The sequence below is a fragment of the Canis lupus genome, chromosome 28, assembly GCF_003254725.2.
Source record: "Canis lupus dingo isolate Sandy chromosome 28, ASM325472v2, whole genome shotgun sequence".
NCBI classification, from domain to species: Eukaryota; Metazoa; Chordata; class Mammalia; order Carnivora; family Canidae; genus Canis; species Canis lupus.
In genome coordinates this window covers 15,613,484-15,636,692 of record NC_064270.1, presented here as the reverse complement: position 1 = coordinate 15,636,692, position 23,209 = coordinate 15,613,484, and the positions used below count along the sequence as shown (strand labels likewise).

The following is a 23,209-nucleotide window of genomic DNA, read 5'->3' as shown; positions in this document are numbered from 1 at the left end:
TGGACATAACCCACCCCCCACCCTCGTCGGAGCTTCCTCCATTTTTGCTTTTCCAATCAAATCTACTCCACAAATATTAAGTGGGTGTTCACAGAGGACAGGTCCTGACCTGCGTCATGCCGCAGGACTGGAGGGGACCCCTCACTAGTATACCCCCCCCCCCCAGAGGAGCTGCCCTCCGCTGGTCCTGCTCTTCCGCATCTGTCATCACGCCCAGCAGCCCAGCAAAGTCCCCCGGCTCAGGCTGGCGGAGCCCCACGAGGGCCGCTGTTCCTCTGCTACTTCAAACAGCCCTGAAGTGTCTGAAGATGGTTGCGTTTGCCTTAAGCCTCTTCTCCAGGCTAAACGCTCTGATGTCCTTCATGCCACATGTTTTGCCACCCCTCACCCCCTTCCTGACCACCATCTGACGAATATTCCTTCCACTCAATAAATGTCCCTCCTCAAAATAGGACCAGGACAAAACACGGTGAGTCTTCACTGAACCTTTAGCGGGCGAGTTTACTTTCTCCTAAAACTGTCACAGCACACTTCCCCTACAATTTTATCAAAACCCATTTTCTATTGTTCAAATTAAACTCAGAGTAGCCGTTCCTCTGGTTGCTTTCCCTTATCTTTGAACACAACAGGGCAAATGAATAATTTATCATGTTTTCTACTTAGCAGAAAGGAACTTTGATCAGATGACCCGATGTCGTGAAGCCTCAGATTAAAAGATGGATAATGGTTCCCACCTCATAAAGTCATGAGGATTCCAAAGGAGATAATGTATAGAGTGCTTAGCACAGCATCTGACACTTAATAAATATCCCATCAATAAGCCTTGTTACCAGTACTCTGTTTCCTGTTGCCCTCATCCCAGGCCTCTCCACTCTGTGCTACCCCCAGGACTGAGCCTTCCTGTACTTGGGAAAGCTTCACCTGGGCTGACAGATCGAACCCTCAAACCTGATTTTTGAAACAAGGGATTCCACTGTAGCCCTGGGCTTGAGCCCCAGATCGCACCAGCATTTCTATAGACAGTATTTACTCTTGGGTGTGATGATTTAAAGGTTAAGAAGGGGCACCTGGGTGACTCAGTGGTTGAGCATCTGCCTTTGGGTCAGGTCGTGATCCCAGGGTCCCAAGATTGAGTCCCGCAACAGGCTCCCTGTAGGGAGCCTGCTTCTCGCTCTCCCTGTCTCTGCTTCCCTCTCTGTATCTCTCATGAATAAATAAAATCTTAAAAAAAATTAAGGATAAGAAACCGAGACATGCAGAGGGCACTGTGCTTACTGATCAAACTGGGTGCATCAGCAGTTAGAGGTCAGAGGCCTTCCTTCTGAGTCTTCTGTTCTTTCCTCCTGGGGAGGATTCCAGGGCAATCTCTCGGCTTTCCCCAGGGTATCTAGACTCCTAGTCAGCTTTCTCTCAACCCACTGCCCTCGGTTCTTGTGAGATGAGCCCTCGCTTTCATCAGGAACCCACTGCCTGGCGTCCCAGTCCCAGTCTGAAGCAGACCCTGTTTCCCGGGACCCCTTCTGTCGCAGTGTGACAGGGACCCAGTGCAACCAGTCGTTCATCAACACGCAGTGAGAAAGAGGAGTATTCAGACCCAGGGGAATAAAGACTTTAAGTGGCCAGCCCCCAGCTCAGGTCATATTCTGTTGCCAAATTTATGTGCCAAATTTTTATAATTATGATAAAATCTTTCCATTTTTAACTCCTCTTATGCCTTCTCAGCATTGTTTTTTCTGCTTTTTAGTCATTTCGCCTAGGAATTCTTTCTTTTTATGAGTAAGCCAGAGGATCCTATACAGAAACATTACCAGCCTCCTCCCTTGGAACCACAAAGCATCTTTTGGAATAGGCTGGAAATCACTGGTTTAGCTCAACCTCCACTTATTTGGTATCATATTATTGTAATGCTAGGATCCTGAAGGCCTGGGTCCACAAAATGAAATTTTTTTTTTTTTAAATTACAGGATCAGATAGAGTAGACACAGCTAAGAAATCTCTTAAGTTTTGCAGGGAAAAGTGAAATACAAATAACATTTCATGAGTTTCATCCAAAAGTCACTTTACCTCAGCATCTGTGACATTTTGAACAGGTAGCAGATGCCAGCAAACAAAATGGGGAGAAAAAACACAAACATACATACATATCCACAAATACATATTTCTGTGCATATGTATGTGTGTATGTGTGTGCACATGTATCTCCTGCCAGCTGGTTTGAATCAAAACAGTCCTACAAATAATACCTTATCCCCAAACACCTCAAGCTTTTTCAGAGCAAAAACTTGAGGGAACGTTAGCTTCTTTTTAGGACATGTATTGTTTCTTTTACTAAATATCAGCGTTTGAGAGTTTTTGCTGAAACTGGATTATGAAAATGCCAATTTCATCAGATTTTAAGATATAAGCTGTGTGGAACAAAATAAATACAGAAAAATTGTATTACCAAAAGCTCAGCAATTTTAATTAAAGAAAGATTAAACTTTTGCCTTTCTTTTTTGCTGCTGGATGTATTAGCCAGGCATGACCAAACTCTCCTGCAGGGCAGCGACCAGCAGCTGGTGAGGAATGTGCACGGCACTAATTCAAAAACAAAGAGAGGGCCACCTGCCTGTCAGAGGGCGGAGATGCATGGGCCCCATTCACGTGGAGGCTGGAAAAAATGAACAGAACCAAGAATGCCCAGGTCTCTGCAGACAGGGCTTCTGTTCACCGAGAAAACTTCACAGTCCTTGAGGCTTTGGGGTGCATATGTCCCATAGAAGCATCCTCAGGTTTTAAGGTGCTTGGGGCCCCAAAGAACCAAAAGCAGCCCCCTTGGGCTGCCCTGAAAACCCAAGGTCAGCAATGTGGGCGGGAGTGGGGGGTGCAGGGGGCAGGCAGGGAGCAATGATGCTCCAGGTCAGAATCACCCTCACTCTGTGAGGGTCAGCATTGCTCACGCCACGGGTCCCCTGTCAGTGTCCTGAATCCTTCCCACAGCTGCTGTGGGCTTGTATTTCCCGGGACAGCTCACTCCTGAGTCAGCAAACGTGGAGTTTGAGAACTCAAAGAGAAACTGCAAACAGCCTTGACCAAATCAAGGGAACAGATCTGGCCAGCCAGGCTTTTGTGGGGGGTCAAGGGAGGCAACCGGAAGAAGTATGAAAAGGAAACATGCAGAGTTACCTGGAGAACCTGCTGCTAACAACTCTGTTCTGCTGACAACAAAGGTACGAGACAGGGACAAAGGAACTGGAAAATGGAGAAAAACAGGGTGAGACCATATCACTAGGCAAGAAAGGAGATCTCTGCACTCAGGGCACAGGAGCAGACACCTGTTCTACTAACATGAGCGTTCACTTCCAGAAATACAAAGCCTATACGATATTAGGGAAATTAAAAAGGCATACACGCTGCTTTCCAGGAAGTGGAATACAGGGAGCCTGGAATCAGAAGAAATCCTATTCAAATGCTTCTCTACTAACCTAGAAATCTCTTAAGCCATTAATGCCCTATCGGGGTTTATAGCTCAAAATGTGCTCTTCTTAAGGATTTAAATCACAATGAGCCCCACGAAAGGCGGGGGAGCTCCATTAATCACCTGCCCCAAGAGCATGACCCAAGCCGCCTGCGCCAGCAAAGCCTACAGCATCCCTACCTATGGCAAGCAGTAAGTTATTCGATTCACTGACATCTTTTGTGTCATGATAATTTTGACCTGATATTTTGAATTGTTTTGGAATACTCTGAACGTTCAAAGTATCAGAGGAAAGTAAATCAAGAGTGTTATACACAGGTCTGCTGGGAATTGGCAGACCAAAGTCATCCTCATCACTGCTTCCTCAGAGAGCCACAGGTCCATTTGATTGAAAAGTCCAATCAGCACTGCCCTACCTGGCAGGAGTCCTATTTCCTGGGCAGGGTTTTTTGTTTCTGTTTTTAAATTGCAGTATAATTGACATACAACTGGGCGGGCCTTGAAACTGATTACTGTAAGATTTTTCTAGGCAATCAACATCAATAAATAGAAATATTATCTTGAGATTATAGCACTAATTGTATCTCTCAGTGAATATACAAAATCCCAAATCTTATTTGTGAAGTCATATACTGGGCTTTTGTATTAAGATGCTATTAACGAGATCCCCTTCCTTCCTGGCATTTCCCAACGAGGCCAGTCTGCTGCAGCCCCACAGGCTTGCTGTATGAGAGACCTGCCTCTCAACATTTCTGAATGGCATTTGCCAGTATGTGAATCCACAGTTCAGTATAAATTGGGCCAATGTTTAGGTTTCAAGAAACAGTGATTAATAAGATGGTACCCTTACACTTCTTTCTTTTCAAAGCCACATTCTAAATCTGACTCTGCTAACCCAGGGCTAATTTGAAGTTGGCTGCCAAACAACAGTTACAAGCTCAACACCCAACTCTGACACCGACATTTCCTCTGTGCTTTCAAACTTAAAAAGCACTCACATTGTATTCTTCTAACAATCACACCAGGTAGCCTTATGGTATCCTGTTAATAAGGAGGAAGCTAAGGACCTTTCTCAGAGGCAGCCAACCATATACAGTGGTCCTCCCAGACTAGTTAGGAACCTCCCTGCCTCCTCACTAGCAGTGAGAACAGAAGATCACCTTCAAGTTTACAGCAGACATGATTAAGTGGGGTTAGATAGGCCCATGTTCACACTGGTGTTAGTCAGCAGTTGACAGTGGGGAGGCTGGCCGATGTGGCCAAGCACCCTAGGGTGGGATAGTGAGAAGATGCGTCTGGGGCAGGGGAGGCTGAGGGACATGAGAGAATCCTGAACACTTCCTTGGCTTTTTAACTGTAATGTAATATTCCTGGATGCCTGGGACACTGTGTGGCCTGGTGGATACTGAGGTCACAAAAAGAGATCTGTCTGGAGGTATCCCCTCCCCTTTGGAGACTGGTTTCCAGAAGTGGCCTAGGTTGTTTTAGGATGGGTTATTTCTAAGTTTGGGTTTTGTTTTTTTTTTTTAAGTTTGGGGTTTGTAAGTTTCCTAGCATAGCATGTCATTTGGCACTGTGGCCACAAGGTGGCACTCCAGCACCTCTGTTTACCTGTCCACACTGGTCCAGCCAGGGTAAGGCAGCAAGCACATGCACACCGCAAAGCAAGCAATGCCCCAAGCCAGAGGTATTTGTGCTCCCTATTCCTACTAGGGCAGATACCAGTTGCTGGCATCTTGTGCTCAGAACACTTAGTTGACACCCTGTGGCATACCCATCATTAGCCGGCTGACTCAACTGACCAGCTGTCTAGACAAGAGCCAGCTCTAGTCAATAAATACACATTTACAGCCTCATTCATCCGCAGGAAAATGCAAACTTTAAAATCTCCAGAACAGTTAACATTTTAAAGGTTCAATAACATTTAGCAGTGCAAGTAGAGCAACTGGAACCCCTGTCAGCAGACGCAGGCTAGCAGTGTGGACTGCTACGTACTGTGGCAAACTGCAGGGCAGGAGCTACTAAAGCTGCAGGTGCCATGTGGGAGCCCACAATTCCACTCCTACACATATGCCCAAAAGAAACGCACACACACTCACCAGAACACATGCACGAATGTGCACGGCCACCCAATTCATGGTAGCTCCAAACAGGAAACTACCCCCATGTCCATCAGCAATGAAAAAATACACTTCACATGATGTGACACTGCACAGCAATGAGAAGAAATAAGGTATAAAGCACACACAGCAATAATGATGAATGTGACAAGGACAACACTGGGTGAAAGAAGCCAGGCTTGATGTAATACGTCCTGTAGAAGTTCATTTACACCAAGTTCAAAAACAGGCAAAACCAGTCTACTAGCTTAGAAGTCAAGGCAGTGGTGTGGGGAACAGTTCCTAATACAGTGTGGTGGTGGGGAGGGTGGTTTGTGGGGTTGGTGATGTTTGTTTCTTGAACTGGGTGCTGCTCTACACGGAGTGTTGGCTGTGTGAAAATTCATGGGGGCAGAGACTTATGATTGGGCGGGGCAAGGGGGCATCTGGTATATGCGATATGTTTCAACAAAAAGCTCAAGAAGTTGATAAATAGGGCTAGCCGGCAGGTACAGAAAGGGGACAGGAGAAGAGTATTCTATCTTAAAGCACAACCCCGCCCCAAGGGGCTGAAAAGGAGAGCTCACCTGGAGAGGCTGTGAGGGCCATCACACCATAGTAGGAGAAAGCACTGGCTTCGAATTTCATACCTTCTTTCCCAGCTTCTACTTCCACTTTCCCCTGTGAGAAGAAAAGGGGAGTGTTTTCAGTCCATTTCCAGGAATCTCTCTGCAAATTCAATGCAAGATTTGTCCTTCCTCAGATTTTTGTCTAGAATTCCTTTCCCAACCAGCTCTGGGAAGTAAAGCCTCAAATGCTCTTTCCCACTTAGAAAAGAGGGTCAATTCATCTTAAACAGGACATTTGGATTTGGCTGGAAATGCAGAGAGAACAGTGAGGGTGTGAGGTTTCATTTCTGTGAATCCACTTAGTATTTTCCCAGCATCCCTAGTTCATGCATGGATCCTTTAGGAGCTCTCCAGTAATAAAAACATGGTGCTCTCTCCCCATCAATTGGGACAAACACTGGGAAAGACGGGGTCTTTCAGGAGCTCAGAGCTGGAGCAGCATTGGGTCTGGGTTAACACTGTCTGTGGCCATGGGCTCCAGGGATGGAGCTCACTCTGGTCTCACAAACACAGTGTGGGGTGTCTGCAGGCAGGACCTTTATGGCCCAGACCCCTGTGGGCACCACCCCACCTCTCAACTTCCTCCTCACAGTCTTGGGAAAGCACCATAGCAAGCCTTCTTCCATCAGGATAAAACCTCTCCCTGAAGTCTTCCCTTGCCTTCTCTTTCTCTAAGTTGTCTAAAGCCTCACTCATTGGTTCCTCCAGGGCAGACTGCAGACGCCTGACTCATCCTGTTAGCCTTCGGGTCCACTATGACCCCCGCATGGTGGGTGCCCAACATGCATTTCCCAAGCCACTGGAACATCCTAGTAAGTGAGCTCCACGTCGGGATTTCCAAGCCAAGGGCCAGAATGGCCTTGTTCACCGTACCTATAGCTGCCCCTCCGGTGACAGGCAACCTTTATGGTATTCCTTTATGATGGGTAAATAAAAATAATGGTACCATTTATTGAAGAGGAACTAGGCTAACAGGTCAGGGCTTTATTAATTCACTTAGATGCTCATAACTCATGAAACAGACACAATCACCCTCCCTTACACATCAGGAGAGGGGCTCAGAAGGATTACATGAGAGAACAAGCCCTTGACCAACATGTTTGCCATGGTGCCCACTAACGCAAACTATTATTTTGATCATTCCCTATTATTATATACTAAATTCCCAGTTATGGGAGACTCTCCTCAAAGCACTTCTTCAGAAAACGCTCTACTGTCTCTCTTTTAGGTTTTCCTTCATTCAAAATACTAGTTATATCACTCCCGGCCAACTCTCTCACTGTAGGAAGGGAACTGACAACTCCACCCATAATGTAAAATCATCCTGCAAGCAAAGGGGTGCCGGAAACCCTGACCATGTGGGGCCCGGGGCAAAGATGGTCCTGGCCACCCACAAGTTTCAAGCACAAGACAGAGGGAAGCAGGGGAAGGATCAGTGGGACATGGTGGTCAACAACAACAAAAAACCCTGTGGGGAAAAAGATCACAAGAATGTAGGAAATTCAGAGAAAAAGATTACTCCCTGTTCTTATACACATTTTGTACAGGAAGGAAAATGCAAGGAGTAAGAGTTGAGGCGAGAGAAGGGAGGGCAGGGGAGAAGTGGGGAGACAGCGGGGCCGCCAGGCTCCGTGGGTTTGCACAGGAAGCCGCAGGATGGGGCTGGAGCAGCGTGGAGAGCAGGGCAGGCCGAGGAGCTCCCTATGTGGTGGGCCAGCGAGGCAGGAAAAGGGAGTCTGGGCTCATGCTGGGCTGGGAGCCATGCAGCTGCGAGATGGCTAGGAGAGAAGCTACAAGAAGGGATCCACAGTTTGGTGAAAGCAGGAGGAGAACAAAGTGTAAGGAAGAGAGGAGGAGTCACTAATTATGACAGATGTTTGCTCTAAGGGACCCAAAGACAGGCACCATGAAGATGGAGAGAAACTTCAGGAAGGCACTGCATTGGTGCTGGGACTGGGGGCAAAAGGGGACAGAAGGAGGCCTTGGGGGAAGAGTCTATCAAGAAAGGCTAAAGTGGAAGAATGAAGGTTAAGAGGAAGGTCAGGATGGAGATGGAGACGAGGGAGGGGAGGAAGGGAGAGGGAGGAGGGAAGGAGAGGGAGAGTGAGGAGCAGAAAGAGAGAAGAGGTGGTCACTAAGTGAGCCAAAGCAGAAGGCTGGGCAGCAAAGAAGAGGCAAAGTGACCGGCCTCAGAGGCAGGGTCCCTTAAGAGGAGGGGAAGAAGAGGACGGGGAGGGACAATCCTCAGAGCCGGTGAGCAATAACACTGGACGCGCCGGGGGTACAGATCTTCGCAATTACTTATCTACTTCTTGCTGCGCTAACCCCTGATCTCGTATCAGATAGTTCATATATACACATGAGGCTGTCTCTGTAGTCGGAAGCTCAACAGCGACATAACCCACATTTCTACACAGAAAATCAAGAGGAAGCATCAAATGCAGCAGAGCCTCATCATGACTCCCATCTTTGTGGGGTTCCCCACTGATCTGGACCATTTGTTTTACAAGCTACAAGACCTTCTGTATTCTGTGTGCCTGCACAATTCTTTAGAATTATCATCAGAACCAGCAGGGTAACACCCACTCCCCCAAAAGACTGTAAATAACAACTCGGGGTCTGCCTCTGGGGGAGGAGCTCTTCCAGGGGCAGTACCCACACGAGCCACGCTCGAACCCCTGCCAAGTAAACTCAAAGGCAGAGATTCCCAGCCCTTGCTGTACACTGGAAACTCCTGGGGATTTAAAAAACAAACAAAGACCTGATGTCTGGCTCCCACTCTGAGGCATTGCGATTTAACTCCTATGGGTGTAACGTGGGCATGAGGATTTTAGTAAAGCTCTCCAGTTGATTCTAGCAGGCAGCAAGTTTGGGAATCCGTTGCTATGAGGCTCTATGGACAAAGGCCCCAGCTCTGGAGCTGCGTGCCCTGGCCTCTTAGGAAACACCCCTGTGGTCACGGAGGCTGAGAGCCCACAAATTGAACAAGGACAGCCGCATAAAGACTCAAACCTTGGTTCGTCTCCCTCTGTCCTTCAGGACACCACCTGCAGTGGAGGAGATCAGGCATCTCCTGCAGCCCGCCCAGCTGACCTCAACCAGGCTACGAGGCGGTACACAGGTCGATGTTTGCTGGCGGAGGAGTCCCAGAATTAGTGAAATCTACCTTCAGCCTCAGAGAGGAGGTTGCCAAATTTTTATTTCATATAGATATTTTGAAAAACACACCCATCTATCTACTCTAACCATCGTTCTGCATCAGACCAGACATCTTAACCCCCCAAATACAGAAAATATATAATTTCAGAACAGACAGGTCTTTAAACTGAGTACATGTAATTTTATGAAGACCTCGCAGCAGCTATTTTTCACATTTGGTCTCAAACTAGTGAAAACTTTGTCAAGCATTAGCATGAAGGAACCACGGCGCCAGACTCCTTTTACTCCATTTATAAAACTGCAACAGATTAAAGGATCCTGTGGTTCTTTCGATTCTAACTTTATAGGATTCTACAATTTCAAGTTTTGAAAACTGCACATCCCTGTATTCCTCACTACATGAGTGAAGCTTTTCTGGCAGGCAAGTTTTAGAAACATCCAGTAAACATTTTTTTTATTCCTCTGTATGTGTCAATGGCTCCCAAAAGTGACCCAAGTAAACCTACCAGTATGCAAATTGAAGCCATCCCCATGAGGCAATGGCCTGGCTGGCTCACGACCAATCAGGTGTCTTTAGATAATGATTGTTTCCATATAAGGAAGGAGCTACATATCAATCTTACTTTTGAAACATCCACAAATTTACCAAACTCTAGCATATTGCACACATAAAAAAATCAGCACAGGACATGATGGGCTCCCAAAGGGAATTATGTCTTCATGTCTAAATCGATGAAAGAGGGCAGCCCAGGTGGCTCAGCGGCTTAGCGCCACTTCGGCCTAGGGTGTGGTCCTGGAGACCCGGGATTGAGTCCCATGTCCGGCTCCCTGCATGGAAGCCTGCTTCTCCCTCTGTCTGTCTCTGCCTCTCTCTCTGTGTCTCTCATGAATAAAAAAAAATTTTTTTAAAATAAATCAACGAAAGAGAAGGCAGGCCTCATGATCTCAGGCCAAGCTAGCTTCCCAAGTAAACTTACCAACACAAGTGCCCTACCTTTCTTTGGAAGAAGTTTATTAGGTAGCTCTCCTCTCCTCAAAGTTCCTAAGCATCCAGAAAGTACTAAAAGCAGTCTTGTGCTACACCTGGCCACAAGGTGGAAGCCTGTGCTATTCTCGTTGGCAACAAGATCAAGTGGTCAGCAGATGCCATGGACGCAGGGAGACCAAAGACTTCCTTGGGCACCATATGCTGAGCATCCACTAGGTCTCCTGCTCACCTTCAAGTTCTTGTTTTGTTTTTGTTTTTTTATACCACCATCACAAAGTATTCCATGGGGCTTGACACCTGAAGGAAGGTAACTAAATCCCGGGGGTGTGAATGCCAGGTTAAGGTCACCAGCACTACCCCATTAAGAGGGGAAGCATGACCCCAAGAGAATCTATTCTGCTGCTCAAACATTCCCTAGCAATTGTTTTTTAACCTGGAGTCCAGAGATGTAGTCTTGGCACTCCAAGTTCCCTTGAGGAATGTTTGTTAAATTTTTTTTTACAATGTTGATGGTCAGAAATCAATTTACACATATTTGGGACCATCTGGTTGACCATCTTCTAACCAAATGCCATCACCAGATGTCAACCAGAGCCTTCAGGCCACAACTGCATTATGAAAGAGTTGTTACTACCTGAATCATCATGGCTGAGCCTTGCTGCTCAATCAACTGGGAGCTTGTTAGAAATAAGCAGCATTTCAAACTCCACCCCAGCCCTACTGGATCTGCAAGTGATTCCTCTGCACATAAAAGTGTGAGGAACACTGAACTGGAGAGAGAGACACGAGAGAACCAAACATAAATAAGGACCAGTCACACCCAGTGGAAGCCAAATAACAGCACAGCATCCTGCACAAATAACTCAGATTGAATAAAGGCCTGAAGGGTCAATCATTGCTGGGCCCATGGAGACCCAAGCATGCTGAATGCAAAAGAGCCTGCATCAGAGCTTTGCCTCACTGGGACCAGTGGTACTTTCCTACCAGGCAAACAATCAATGACACATGTAAAATATCAATCACGTATCTGTTTTGGCTTACACAAATTCTAACTCAAAGAGTGCAAAGGAGCTTATATCTAGTTTTTTTTTATTTACACATATCTAAGTATAATTTGTTAAAAATAGGGTCAACATGGGTATCCAAGTAATTTATTTTTTCTTTACAATGGGTGCTATCTGTACTTGACTCAGGATTAAAGATCTATTATTTACAGGGACACACAGACCCTACAACTCCCAAATCCTCAAAAAAAGATTGGTACTGAAGGCTTAAAGTCTCTTCCAGTAACAGGTGAAATGGCTCTAAGTAATATCAAGGGATGTGTAAACTCCAAGATGCTACCTGCCACCTTCACAAAGGAAAAGATTTCACTCTACAGGGAAAAACCTCTTTTGACTCTATGTTAGAGGCCCTGAAAAAAGAGTGGGTGGGACAGCTGAACAACAAAAATATTCTGAGGCATGAAATCAAGCAGGAAAAGTAACACCAGAAAAAAAAAAAAAAAGTGTTCCTTTTATTGATTCTGTAATGGGCAAAGAAAAGAGCTATTTGTTTTCCTACTATTCTTTATAGTTACTAAAATCATAATCTGGTTATGTGCTATGGAGGAGCAATCTTTTTTTTTTTTTTTTTTTGGCTTATTTAGACATTTTACTCCCCCCCCAAACCCAACAAATCCTTCACTGTAAAATACCAACTCTATGAATTAGAAAAATGGTTTATAGTGGTTAAAATTATTGTGTACACACTCTTGATATCTCTGTATGTGCTTTCTGCTTCTTTCATGACTATATTATGGTCTCATCATATCAAAACATAAGTGGTGGAGACATAAGAACTACTACTACTTTATAATTAACCAATTTGCTATGAATGTGTTTGCATAGATAGCTTTAGCAAATAATTTCTTTAGATGCATATGTATAAGGAGGCTGTTAGTTTAAGGATATGATTGGTTTCACAGCACTTTTTCTTTTTTGTTCACTATTCATCATGGATTTTTACAAAGATTTTTGTGGTTTTTTGTTTTCTAAAATAAAAAATGGTTGCTTAATTTTGTCAGTTGCCTGTCTGCTATCTATTGATATGAGCATGAGGATTTTTTTCCTTTACTGCTTTTCTAATTAACATGGCATATTTTGTTTTTGTTCTTAAATTAGCGCCGCATTCCTCAATAAAGCTAATTTAGTTGGTCAGTGAATAACTCTTTGGGGATGTTGCTGGTCTCCAACTGCTACCTTTTTAGTTAGGAAAGCTGATGGATCGTACCATCTTGTCCCATTTGTATTATACAGAAAATGAACTCCAAGTTTCAATTTTTTTTTCAGGTGATTTCTTTGAATCTAGCTGTTTTAAAGGAGAAGAGAGAACTCCTTTTGTTGTTTCCCTCTTATCATATTAACTATGCCAATAGAATACTGATTTTGTTAATCTTTTAAAAGAACCAAATATTGATTTTATTATGGACTTTAAGGCTTTCTCATTAACATTTTTTTCATTACTATCTTTATTATTTAATTTGTTCTTTTTTCAGATTGCTATTTTGTTCTTTTTCTGGATAGATTTTTTTTCTTATTTAAGTACTCAGAATAAAATTTCTTAAAACTCTGACATACTGCATATAAAGTATTATTTAATAATGTCTTTAATGGGGACGCCTGGGTGGCTCAGCAGTTTAGCGCCTGCCTTCGGCCCAGGGCGTGATCCTGGAGTCCCACATCAGGCTCCCTGCATGGAGCCTGCTTCTCCTTCTGCCTGGGTCTCTGCCTCTCTCTCTCAATCTGTGTTTCTCATGAATAAATAAATAAAATCTTAAAAAAAATAATAATGTCTTTAATGAGGTTCTCTGTATTTTATGATATTCTATATATTTTCTAATTCAGTTGATACTTAGGGTTTATCAGTTTGATATTAATTACATTTTCAGCATTTCTTTAAATAGGTAATAGTATACGTGGTAATAAATTCAAAGGGAGAAATAAATCTCCCTTTCATACTATTCCCTGACCTCTGAGTCTTCCTCCCTCCTTAGAGGCAACCACCTGTGACCTGAGTAACCTTCCAGAGAGATTCATGTATATAAAGATGTACACGAAACACATGGGAATACATTATACACTCTATTGTGAGCCTTATGTATAAACCTTTCTAAGAGAACTGGTCACCATTTAAAAATGGCTTAGTACTCTTCAATTATGTATTTTTAGGTCCAATTTTATTTCATTATGATCTATACGTGGTGGTTCTAGAAATTTCTACCTGTCTGAGTTTAGGAGAACATATATATGACATAGCAAATCATCAGCTTTATGAAAGTCACATAAAACTTCTTTAAAAATGTATTTCCCTGGCTCTATATTCAATTTTCTCCCAATTCCTGTTAATTTTATTAGGTTAAAATATTTTTTTCTTGGTATGCTTACTCTTTTATGATGGTGGAAATTATTTTCCGCCAAAATTATATTCTTTTCCATTTCCATGGATACACCACATCCGTGAGTACTTAGTAAGTCCTACAATTTACATGAGTCCAGAAAGGTCCCAATTATCTATAGGATAATTAAGGAGGTTCTTTTATTTGAAAACAACTCAATAAAAGGTATGATGTATTTTGTTATTTAAGACACATAGGGCCAATATGCTTTTCTTTCAATGTTTATTGTGTTCTTACCACTGTCCTTATTGATTATTCCCCAATAAATTTCAGTTTAAAAATCTACTTTTTCAGATAAAACTTTAGGTTGTAGGCCTTTTATACTTATGTAGTGGAAGGTAGGTGCCCAGTAACTTAGAATTATTCTTTTAATTAAGCTTACTTAAATTGCTTACTTTGAATAAATTAGACTTTATTTCATTTAGTGTTTAAACTCAGAGTGATGTGTTTCTATTTATAATTATATTCCAAACATCAATTACTTAATAAAAGAGTTTTTTCTAGTGTCTGCAGAAGGCGGCACTGGGGCCAGGAATGCAAGGCAGATACTACAGCTTTCTTCTGATTTAATGCTTTAAAATGCAGCAGAACATGTCCAATAGCCTGCCATGAATTGCCCAAGTTGGGTTAGTGATATTTTAGAGTGGAATATACTTTGTTAAAGGTGACAGCTGTGCTAGATCGACAGGGATCGTAGTATTTCATTTTGTTATATTCCGGTACCTCAGGTAAATGGCTGGCACACAAGAACCTAATTTTCACTAAACTCCATAGTTTAAACACCTCCATAAATCCTCTTAATCCAGCAGATACACAATTTATAAAGAAACAAACAAACCCATGACATGATCAGTTCAACAATCCAAAAAAATTGTCACATTTCTATAAATACTTAACATGACGTAAGTATTTAAACACAGGTACATATACACAAATGCCTTATCAAAAATATCTTTAGGGATCCCTGGGTGGCGCAGCGGTTTGGCGCCTGCCTTTGGCCCAGGGCGCGATCCTGGAGACCCGGGATCGAATCCCACATCGGGCTCCCAGTGCATGGAGCCTGCTTCTCCCTCTGCCTATGTCTCTGCCTCTCTCTCTCTCTCTCTCTGTGTGTGACTATCATAAATAAATAAAAATTTAAAAAAAATCTTTAAAGATACTTGTAAATGAACAGGGAGTATGAAGTCCCTCTTCCATAAAATCTATTTTTAGATTTTTCAGCCGGAAATGGCTTTGTTATAGACCAACAGAGGATTCCTGAATCGCAACTTCATACAGGCTAAGTACATAAAAATCAACAACTGAGAGACACCTAATCTCTAGTTTTACTCCTGAAATTCACCATGTCAATTCTCAAAGTCCTAAGTGAAATGTAACCCAAAGCTTACAGTGTCAAAGTTTCTCTAGGTTTAGGAATATTCACATCTAGCTGTTATGAGGAGCACCAATGTTTTACTCCCTCGCTACAGGACACTGACCCCCTAGAGCCCCAAGTTTCAAGTATGTATATATCTCCAGAGAAAAAGAAAAACACAATTCAAGGTTGAAGGAGATTAAGGTTATTAAAAGAATCAGGGTATTGAATTAGAAAACCTGTAAAAAGAGGTTTCCAAGAAAGAACATATGAAAATGACACATAACTAGTTAATGCATGGACTTTTCTACAGTTCCTTATTTCTGCCTCCAGATATCACAAGAGCACCCGAACATGGAACACGAACACAGCACTCTGCCAAGTTTCTGACATCCAGACATCTGATAAGAGTTTTCAAATAAAAAGAATCTCCTTAATTATCCTTTAGATAATTGAGACCTTGCTGGACTCAGGTAAATTGTAGGACCTATCAAGTACTCATTATACTCTTCAAATGATACCTCCAATTCATACCTAGGAAATAAACAAAAAGGAGAATGCTTAAGGGGGTAGGATTCTTGTACTGAATAAGTGCAGATTTCCTGTAAAATTAATTCTTCAGAGTAAGGAGGTATGAGAAGTCAATAAAACCAGAACTTTATTCATTGTACGGTTCATGTTGGTCTCCATGTCAAAGACAGTGTTCTATCAAATTAAACTGTGATATAATGAGGGCCACCTATCAACTCAAGCACCAAAGCCTCTCCAGGAGGGTACAGATTGGATGGTCCTTCTTACCTTATATAGTGGATTATGTTATTAGTGAGAAGGAAAAAGGTTTCCATTACCACAAGAGGCTGTGATGATTACATCAGTTCCTCTGTAGTTCAGTCTGGTTAGTAACCAGGAATAAAAATAATAAATGGATTAATTTGATGGTGTTAAGGGAAGAGATAGCAAGTTACCTCTAGGAAGTTGTAGAAGACCAAGTCCTAATGAAGAGTGGAAAAAAGAAAAGACAATAAAAAGAGGACCCCAGGAACTCATGACACTTAAATTTCAAATGCCCAACCAAGACTTGGATGCATACAGGTAACTCTCCAAACTCTTCAAAAAAACACAAACAACTGAATTCACCATTCTTCAAATGAGTGCTTCCATGCCTCAGCAATCAGTAAGTCCCCTTCAGTATTGAAAATTGAGTAACTAATGACATTGCTTTGTACTGATATAATTTTACAGAGATGAAAACAGGGGGATGAAATCCTCCCATGTATAAGGCTACCCCAGAAGTTAAGTGTATGAACCTTGACACCCATTCACCTATAGCAAAGTCTCCTCAGAACCAGAAGGATGGGTACTCAGTGAGATCAAACAACTGTTGAATAATTCTTCTGACCTGCAAAATGAGAACGAAGTAGTCTACAGGTTTGTTTCGCTGGTAGAGGTAGTATTCTGGGGCTTTCTTGTTCTTCTCATCATACTTCAGTTCCTGGATGACATTGGGGTGCTTTAGCAGCCTTAGAAGGATCTTCTCTGACATCTGGGATGGGCTAAATGCTTCTACTTCTATAGATATAAACACAACTTGATATTACACTTCAAATGGATGGAAAAAAATTATACTAGCGATTAAGGTGTTTAGAATATAAGAATACTTGGAACCAAAGCAATACAATATGGATTAACGACACTTCCGTTTGGTGATCCACTGGGGGCAGATTACCTGGGAGAAATCAGAAAATGCTGAAGTCTCATATTTAAATTTTTCCTTTTCAATCTGTCATCGGTTTCAGTTCTTATAAAATTACCCTAATTTTCTGATACAAATCAAGGTCAACCAGAAGCAGGCTCCTGACTGCCAGGACACCCTTCAACAGGCCACAATAGTCTGACTGTCCAACAACAGCCAAAGGAAGAAGCAAAGGTCAGGAAGCATCTAGGTGTGGGTTAGTACCAGGTGCACAGATGAAGTGCTCCACCTCTCATTCTCCCACTCCACTACCCTGAGAAAGTCTGGGAACAAAGGAAGGCAGAGATTCAGAATAAAAGCAAGGCACGTGCACACATCAACATGCACTCCAACTTGCTAACTAAAAAAACAAAAAATGTTTATCTGTATTTACAAGATACCAATTTTATTTCTGATAACAAAACTCAAAATTCCTGGCGTGTGGTTGGGCCCGCTGAAACTGGACTTCATGGTATCTCAGAGGCAGAGTAGGAGAACATTTAATTTTAAATTATGGTTCTTAAATGATGAACAATATTACCAGAATTAGAAAAATGAGTTAAAGATACTGTTTATATGTTTAAAAACTGTTTTAATTAGGTGAAACATAAATTCTGTGTTAGCTTCTGTGACTTCTTTGTAATAACAAAATAAGGTAGTACATTGTAGAACTTTTGGAAAATAAAGAAGAAGATAAACAGGAAAAAATAATTATCTATAAACCCACCACTCAATCATTCTGAGCAGTTGGTGAGTACTTTTTCCCAGGACCTTGCCTGCACACGTGTGTCTGTGTATACGTGTGTGTGCACAGAAACACAATGATAATCTTACAGTTTTATATTTTTTTCTCACCTCACATTAAATTATGAGTATATTCCCATATCATAAATATTATATTATAAGCATTTCTATGTATCTGAACACATGTTCTTAAAGAATATGTAACATTCATCGCACAGCTACTGTTAGTCTTCTTTTCAAAATATTTTAAGTACACTGCATGCAGCTGAAGGGCACTGGATACCCATCTTGGACACAGACGTCTTCTACAGGCCACAGGGTACTTTCAGATTTTCTCACATTCCCCCTGGCCAACAGAGCTCACCCTTTACCTAGAGAGCCATCTGGGGATGTGAGAAGGGTTAGTCACTCTCTTAAATCCATTCAACCTTGACCTTTCTGGAGCAGTCAGTGCCGGCTGGATTGGCGGTTTTAATAATGTGAACACTTGCCTCCTGGAATGAGCCCAAGTTAATCTGACTTGAAGAGGCCATCAAGAAATCCACGTCAAAGCTCTAAGAATTTCTGATTTCATTGAAATCATAAAAGATAAAAATTTAATTCTGAAAATCTATTTTTCTTCTTTCCAAATCAGAGCACCTATGTTACCACTGATGTCCAACTGTTCTTCCAAGGCAAGCTGGAGAGAGAATTACTCAACTGTCCAACACATAATGAGGTGGCATCTGGTTTGCACTGCCAGCCTACTCCGCCAGCGGCCTCTCCCCGGGACTTAGCTGGAAGCAGATGACCTGGCCTACTGTTGACATGCAGTGTGGCACTAACATTCATCCTTACCTTTCAGACCAATTTTAAGTTACTGGTCCACCCCTGGTAAATGTCTCAGAGGGTTCATGCCGACACTGAACACAGGAGAGGAGAGAATTTAAAAAGAAAAAAACAAAACAAAACAAACAAAACAAAAAAACAAAAAACAAAACACAAAAGTGGCATTACTTATCACCCCATTTCCCAGTCTCCACCCCCAGCCCACCCCAGTCAGTGGTGGGTGAGAAACACGGTCCAGGGTTCATAGAGATCTCAAACTGCGATAAGCTGCACTTGCCTGTTGCTAGGAAACGGTGCATGGCCAGGAGAAGCTGTGGTGATATTTTAACCTTCATCTCGCTGTCTGTCTGCTTAAAGGCGGAAAAATCTTGCTTTCTTTCACGATGAGCCACTTTCTTTTTCGTTCTGTTATCAGCTGACAGAAAAGCAAGAAAAGACAAAAGGAAATGCATTCTATTAGATCAGGACTCTTTTTGAATGAAATGATAAAATCCCCTGGAAAGGCAGGACTACCTCTAGATCGCAGGCACTCTACGCATGAGTGCCACAGGGGAAGAGGAGGAGAGAGATTCCTCATCAGATCAGTGCAGCACAGTCATGACCCAACTCAAGGTAAGGAGTAAGACGTGAGCTGACTAGCAGCAACAATAAGCATGCTTCGTGAGGATCTGTAGGGCTCTTGCAAGTACATTAAGGGCCAGCTTGGACAAACCCTCGCACAATCTGTGCAACCACACGGCAACGGTGTGCAGCTTGGAGTGCACATAGTCTCCCACTACTCGAGGTCACACCACAGGGAAGAACCACCACCGAGTGACAGATGACACAGGGAAGTGTGTCCTGCCTTTCAGACACTCCTAGCCTCTGCTGAAACAGGGAAAACAAACACCTGAACAAAACCTCTTAAAAGAAACAAACAAAAAGGACACTTTCATAGAAAGTTTTAACAATACTATCTGTTAGCGTCGTCGTTTCTACCCCAGACCATGAGATCCTCAAGGTCAAACAAATGTGAGGAAGGTCATCCAGAAGAGAGGTTGGCATACTTCCTTTGTAAAGGACTAGGTAATATTTCAGGCTCTGAGGACCACACAGTATCTGGCGTAACTGCTCAACCCTGCTGTTGAGCAGAAGCAACCATATGTAAATGAATTAACATGGCTGAGTGCCAATAAAACTTTATTACAGACATGAAATTTGAATTTCATGTTATTTTCACATGCCACTAAGTAATTGTTCTTTTGATGTTTTTCAATGATTACCAAATATAAAAAACAGATAAAATTCTCAGCTTGTGGGTTCTACAAAAACTGGTGGCAGGCACTTGTGGGCTTGCAGTTTGCAAACCCCTGGTCTAGAAGGTGTCTGAAGAAAAAGAAGAAAAGAAGAAAAGAAGAAAAAGAAAAAGAAGCCTTTTTTCTCAACAAAGAAGTGATCAAGAAAAAACCTGGTGAAAGACAAGACCTTAATCAACTCACTCCTTTCCCAAGATTCATGGTCTGTACATTATTACCATTTCATGCCTAGGGCCAAAGAGACTAATTACCAGGCTTGTCCTGGGGAGAGGGCAATTGTAACTTATCATTTTCTTCTGTCTCAAATTCTTTTCAGAATCAGACGGCATAAATCACCAAATCTCAAAAATAATTTTCTAATGGCAGATGTAGTCATCAGCCCTGATTACCTATCAGGCAATATACCGAAATATACTTTAAATATATTTAAATATACTTTAATATATTTTAGGTATATTTAAGAATATACCTAAAACCACACGTTTAGCATGTCACCCCAGTAAGGCATGTTAGGCAACACGTCTGTGTGAAATCAGTCTAATCAAGGTTTAAAAGAAGTTAACTGAAAAGCAAACATAAGATCTTATAGATGTCTTAATTATCTTTCTTATGATGAGTACTACCCCTGAGGAAACAAAAAAATATAAAGAGACACACTTGGTATTAAATAGTCATTGTAAGGAAGGATGAAAAGAATGTAAACACACAAGTAATATTCTTTACTATGTGACCTCTGACTACTCTCCAAGTGTCAAAAGGATGAAACACACAGGAACTGGTGATTTGAAAGAATGCACTGATATATATGTGAGGGAAAAAAAGATACATTTTCAAAAGCAAGTCATTACCTAAATATAAAGTTTATCCTTTGAAAGGTACATGGAAGGCTCTCATTTCTAAAATGAGGGACACTCCCTTCTAGCAGGAGTGAATAAAAATCACTGTTTTATGCAATGCAGGCCTTGTCCCAGGTGCCCCAGGCCATCTGAACAACCCTTTTCCCTTCTAAGTCATGTTTTAAAGTCAAACAGAACAGAGCCCAGATACTCTTCTCTGCCCCACTTCTGAGAGCCCCAGATATCTTCAGGCATTGGGTCACCTTCGGCATTATCAATCTCTTGAAAGAGTCTTGCTTTCCTAAGTGAGGCTGAAGAAGAAGGCTTAAACTCCATACTCCAACAATCCAGTTGTGGACTTCAGTGAGACAAAATTTGGTTCACTACTCAGCCCAGGATCAAGTTTAATCCTTAGCAAATGCCAGCGAATCCTTCTCTCCTCTGCCCTAAGCCGAGTGACTCCTACCCCCTTCACCCATTTCTCCCTGCCCCGCAAAGAAGACAGAGAGTAGCAGAGAAAGGGAAAAACACATTCTTATTGTATACCTGACCCTGTCCCGCTTCCTGTACCTACAGCTCACCACCACTGCCACAGCAAACCTACACTCACAAACCTCACGTCTATCTTAGCCCGTGGGTTCTGGAACAAGGACATTTAAACAGTTGCAATCCATCAATCGAACAAATCCTCCCCACAACAACCTGAAATATGACCTTAAGCAGAAAAAGAAATTTATCTGAACAGAGCTGCCTAGTTGTGGAAAATAAAAAATTAGTAAAGAACAATTCTTTTTCCACATGTAGAATAAATGTAAAAACCAAGAATGGAGTTTTCTGTTTAGGGCAAGTAATGACCTGATCAATGGGTTAGAAGAAGCTGGCTTTTCTTTAAAAAAAAAAAAATTTAAGATTTTATTTATTAACTCATGAGAGACACAGCGAAAAGCAGAGACACAGGCAGAGGGAGAAGCAGGCTCCCAACTGGGAGCCTGATGCAAGACTCGATCCCAGGACCCTGGGATCACAACCTGGGCCAAAGGCAGTCACTCAACCACTGAGCCACCCAGGTGCCCCAAAGCTGACTTTTCTCAAAAAACCCACAAAAATAAAACACTGCCATTAGACATCACAGGACCTGCCTCCTCTCTCCCCCTCTGACGAAGGGCCTAGAACACACTGCTAAGTGGCCCACAGCCTACACACACAGCACATGGTTAGAGACAGGCAAATGACCAGCGAAGACGTGTGAGGACCCATGAACAAGAGGATAAGAAACTGCCGAGGTTTCAAAAACTCACACTCAGGCTACTCACTGTATAAATCTGTTTCGTCTAGAATCTCGGATTTGATGATTTCTTCAATCACGTCTTCTAAGGTGACGATTCCCAGAACTTCATAAAATGGGTCCCCTTCTCCTTCATTGTTCACTCGCTGCACAATAGCCAGGTGGGATTTACCTTTAAAGAAAAGAAAACACAGTTTAAGAAGGAATTTTCTGACCTTCCTGAACGAAGCCTCATATGTGATGATGTTAAGAATGGTGGTGACGAACACAGATACCAGGCGATCGGAGTATGCATTTGGGCATTTAAACATGGTGCGGAGATGCCACAGACAAATGGAAAAGCTTCCTTGGCTGCTGAAAGCACGAGCGCCAAGTGGGAAGAGCCTCAGCTTCTATACACCTTGGCCTGCGCCATATGATCATCTGCTTCCTCTCAGATTTGGTCTTCAGTCACTTCAGCTCTTCTTCTCCTTCTAACAACTGCTCCTTTACTTACAGGTAACAGTTCTCGAAGTGTGGTCCGTGGACCCTTTGAGGTGCCCAAGACCCTCTTAGGAGGGGGAGGGCAACAAGGTCAAACTACTTCCAGAGCACTAAAATGTTCTAGGCCTTTTGCACTGTGTGGAGATTTGAACCAATTGTGCCAAGGCGTCTGAACACAAATTGAGACCGCGGTGGCAGACCATTTCCGCTACCACACATGCCCTGGGAAAGGAGGGCAATAGTTCATTTCTCTTCAGAATGTCCCAGATGAAGATGTAAAAATTGATTTAATTAAATCTTGTCCTTGAGTACTTGTTTTTTAATACTCTATGTGGCAAAATGAGACCCACCATGAAAGGCTTTGGTGGCATTCTGAAGTACAATGAGTGGCTGTCTTGAGGAAAGGCACACACACAACCGTTTGAAGTGCAGGCTACTAGCTGCGTTTTTCACTGGACATCATTTTCATCCGAAGGATAAGTGCCAAACTGAGGGTACTTAGACTTGGATATTTGGCAAATACTTTCGTGAAAAGGGACAAAATGAGCCTGCAGCATTAGCTTATGATAAAATTTGAACTTTCAAGGGAAAAATCAGAATTTTGGGAAACTTGTATCCACCACGGGCTTGCAAACTCAACAAAGACCCTTCTGATAAGATAACAACTGTGATTTTTAAAATACTGAATAATGAAAGGAGTCAGCATTCCAAAGATCTGCATAACTCAGTGAGCCAGTATTTCCCAAATGATCCTGGTAACGATGTTACCAAACCATGCATAGGTAAACCATCTATTCAGAGTATAAGACTCTGATTTGTAACATCAGATTTTTCCTCTCATACCCTATTTTTAAATTTTTTAAAAGAGGTTTTTATTTAAATTC

At 42.5% G+C, this 23,209-nt stretch overlaps 1 protein-coding gene across 4 annotated transcripts in view; it reads right to left on the bottom strand.

The window, feature by feature from the left end:
• CNNM2 (cyclin and CBS domain divalent metal cation transport mediator 2) overlaps positions 1–23,209 on the bottom strand; it is a 154,222-nt gene that overhangs the window by 7,738 nt on the left and 123,275 nt on the right. The window contains exons 2-6 of one of the 4 annotated variants that reach the window (XM_025467067.2): positions 21,871–22,014; positions 18,704–18,841; positions 16,522–16,691; positions 6,144–6,237; positions 3,166–3,231 (exon numbers count right to left, since the gene is read on the bottom strand). In XM_025467067.2, coding sequence (XP_025322852.1) covers positions 3,166–3,231; positions 6,144–6,237; positions 16,522–16,691; positions 18,704–18,841; positions 21,871–22,014 — 612 coding nt within the window. Of the gene's footprint in view, positions 1–3,165; positions 3,232–6,143; positions 6,238–16,521; positions 16,692–18,435; positions 18,501–18,703; positions 18,842–21,870; positions 22,015–23,209 lie in introns of those variants that run through there. The other 3 variants (XM_025467068.3, XR_004810039.2, XR_003144142.3) reach the window with 3 other exon arrangements.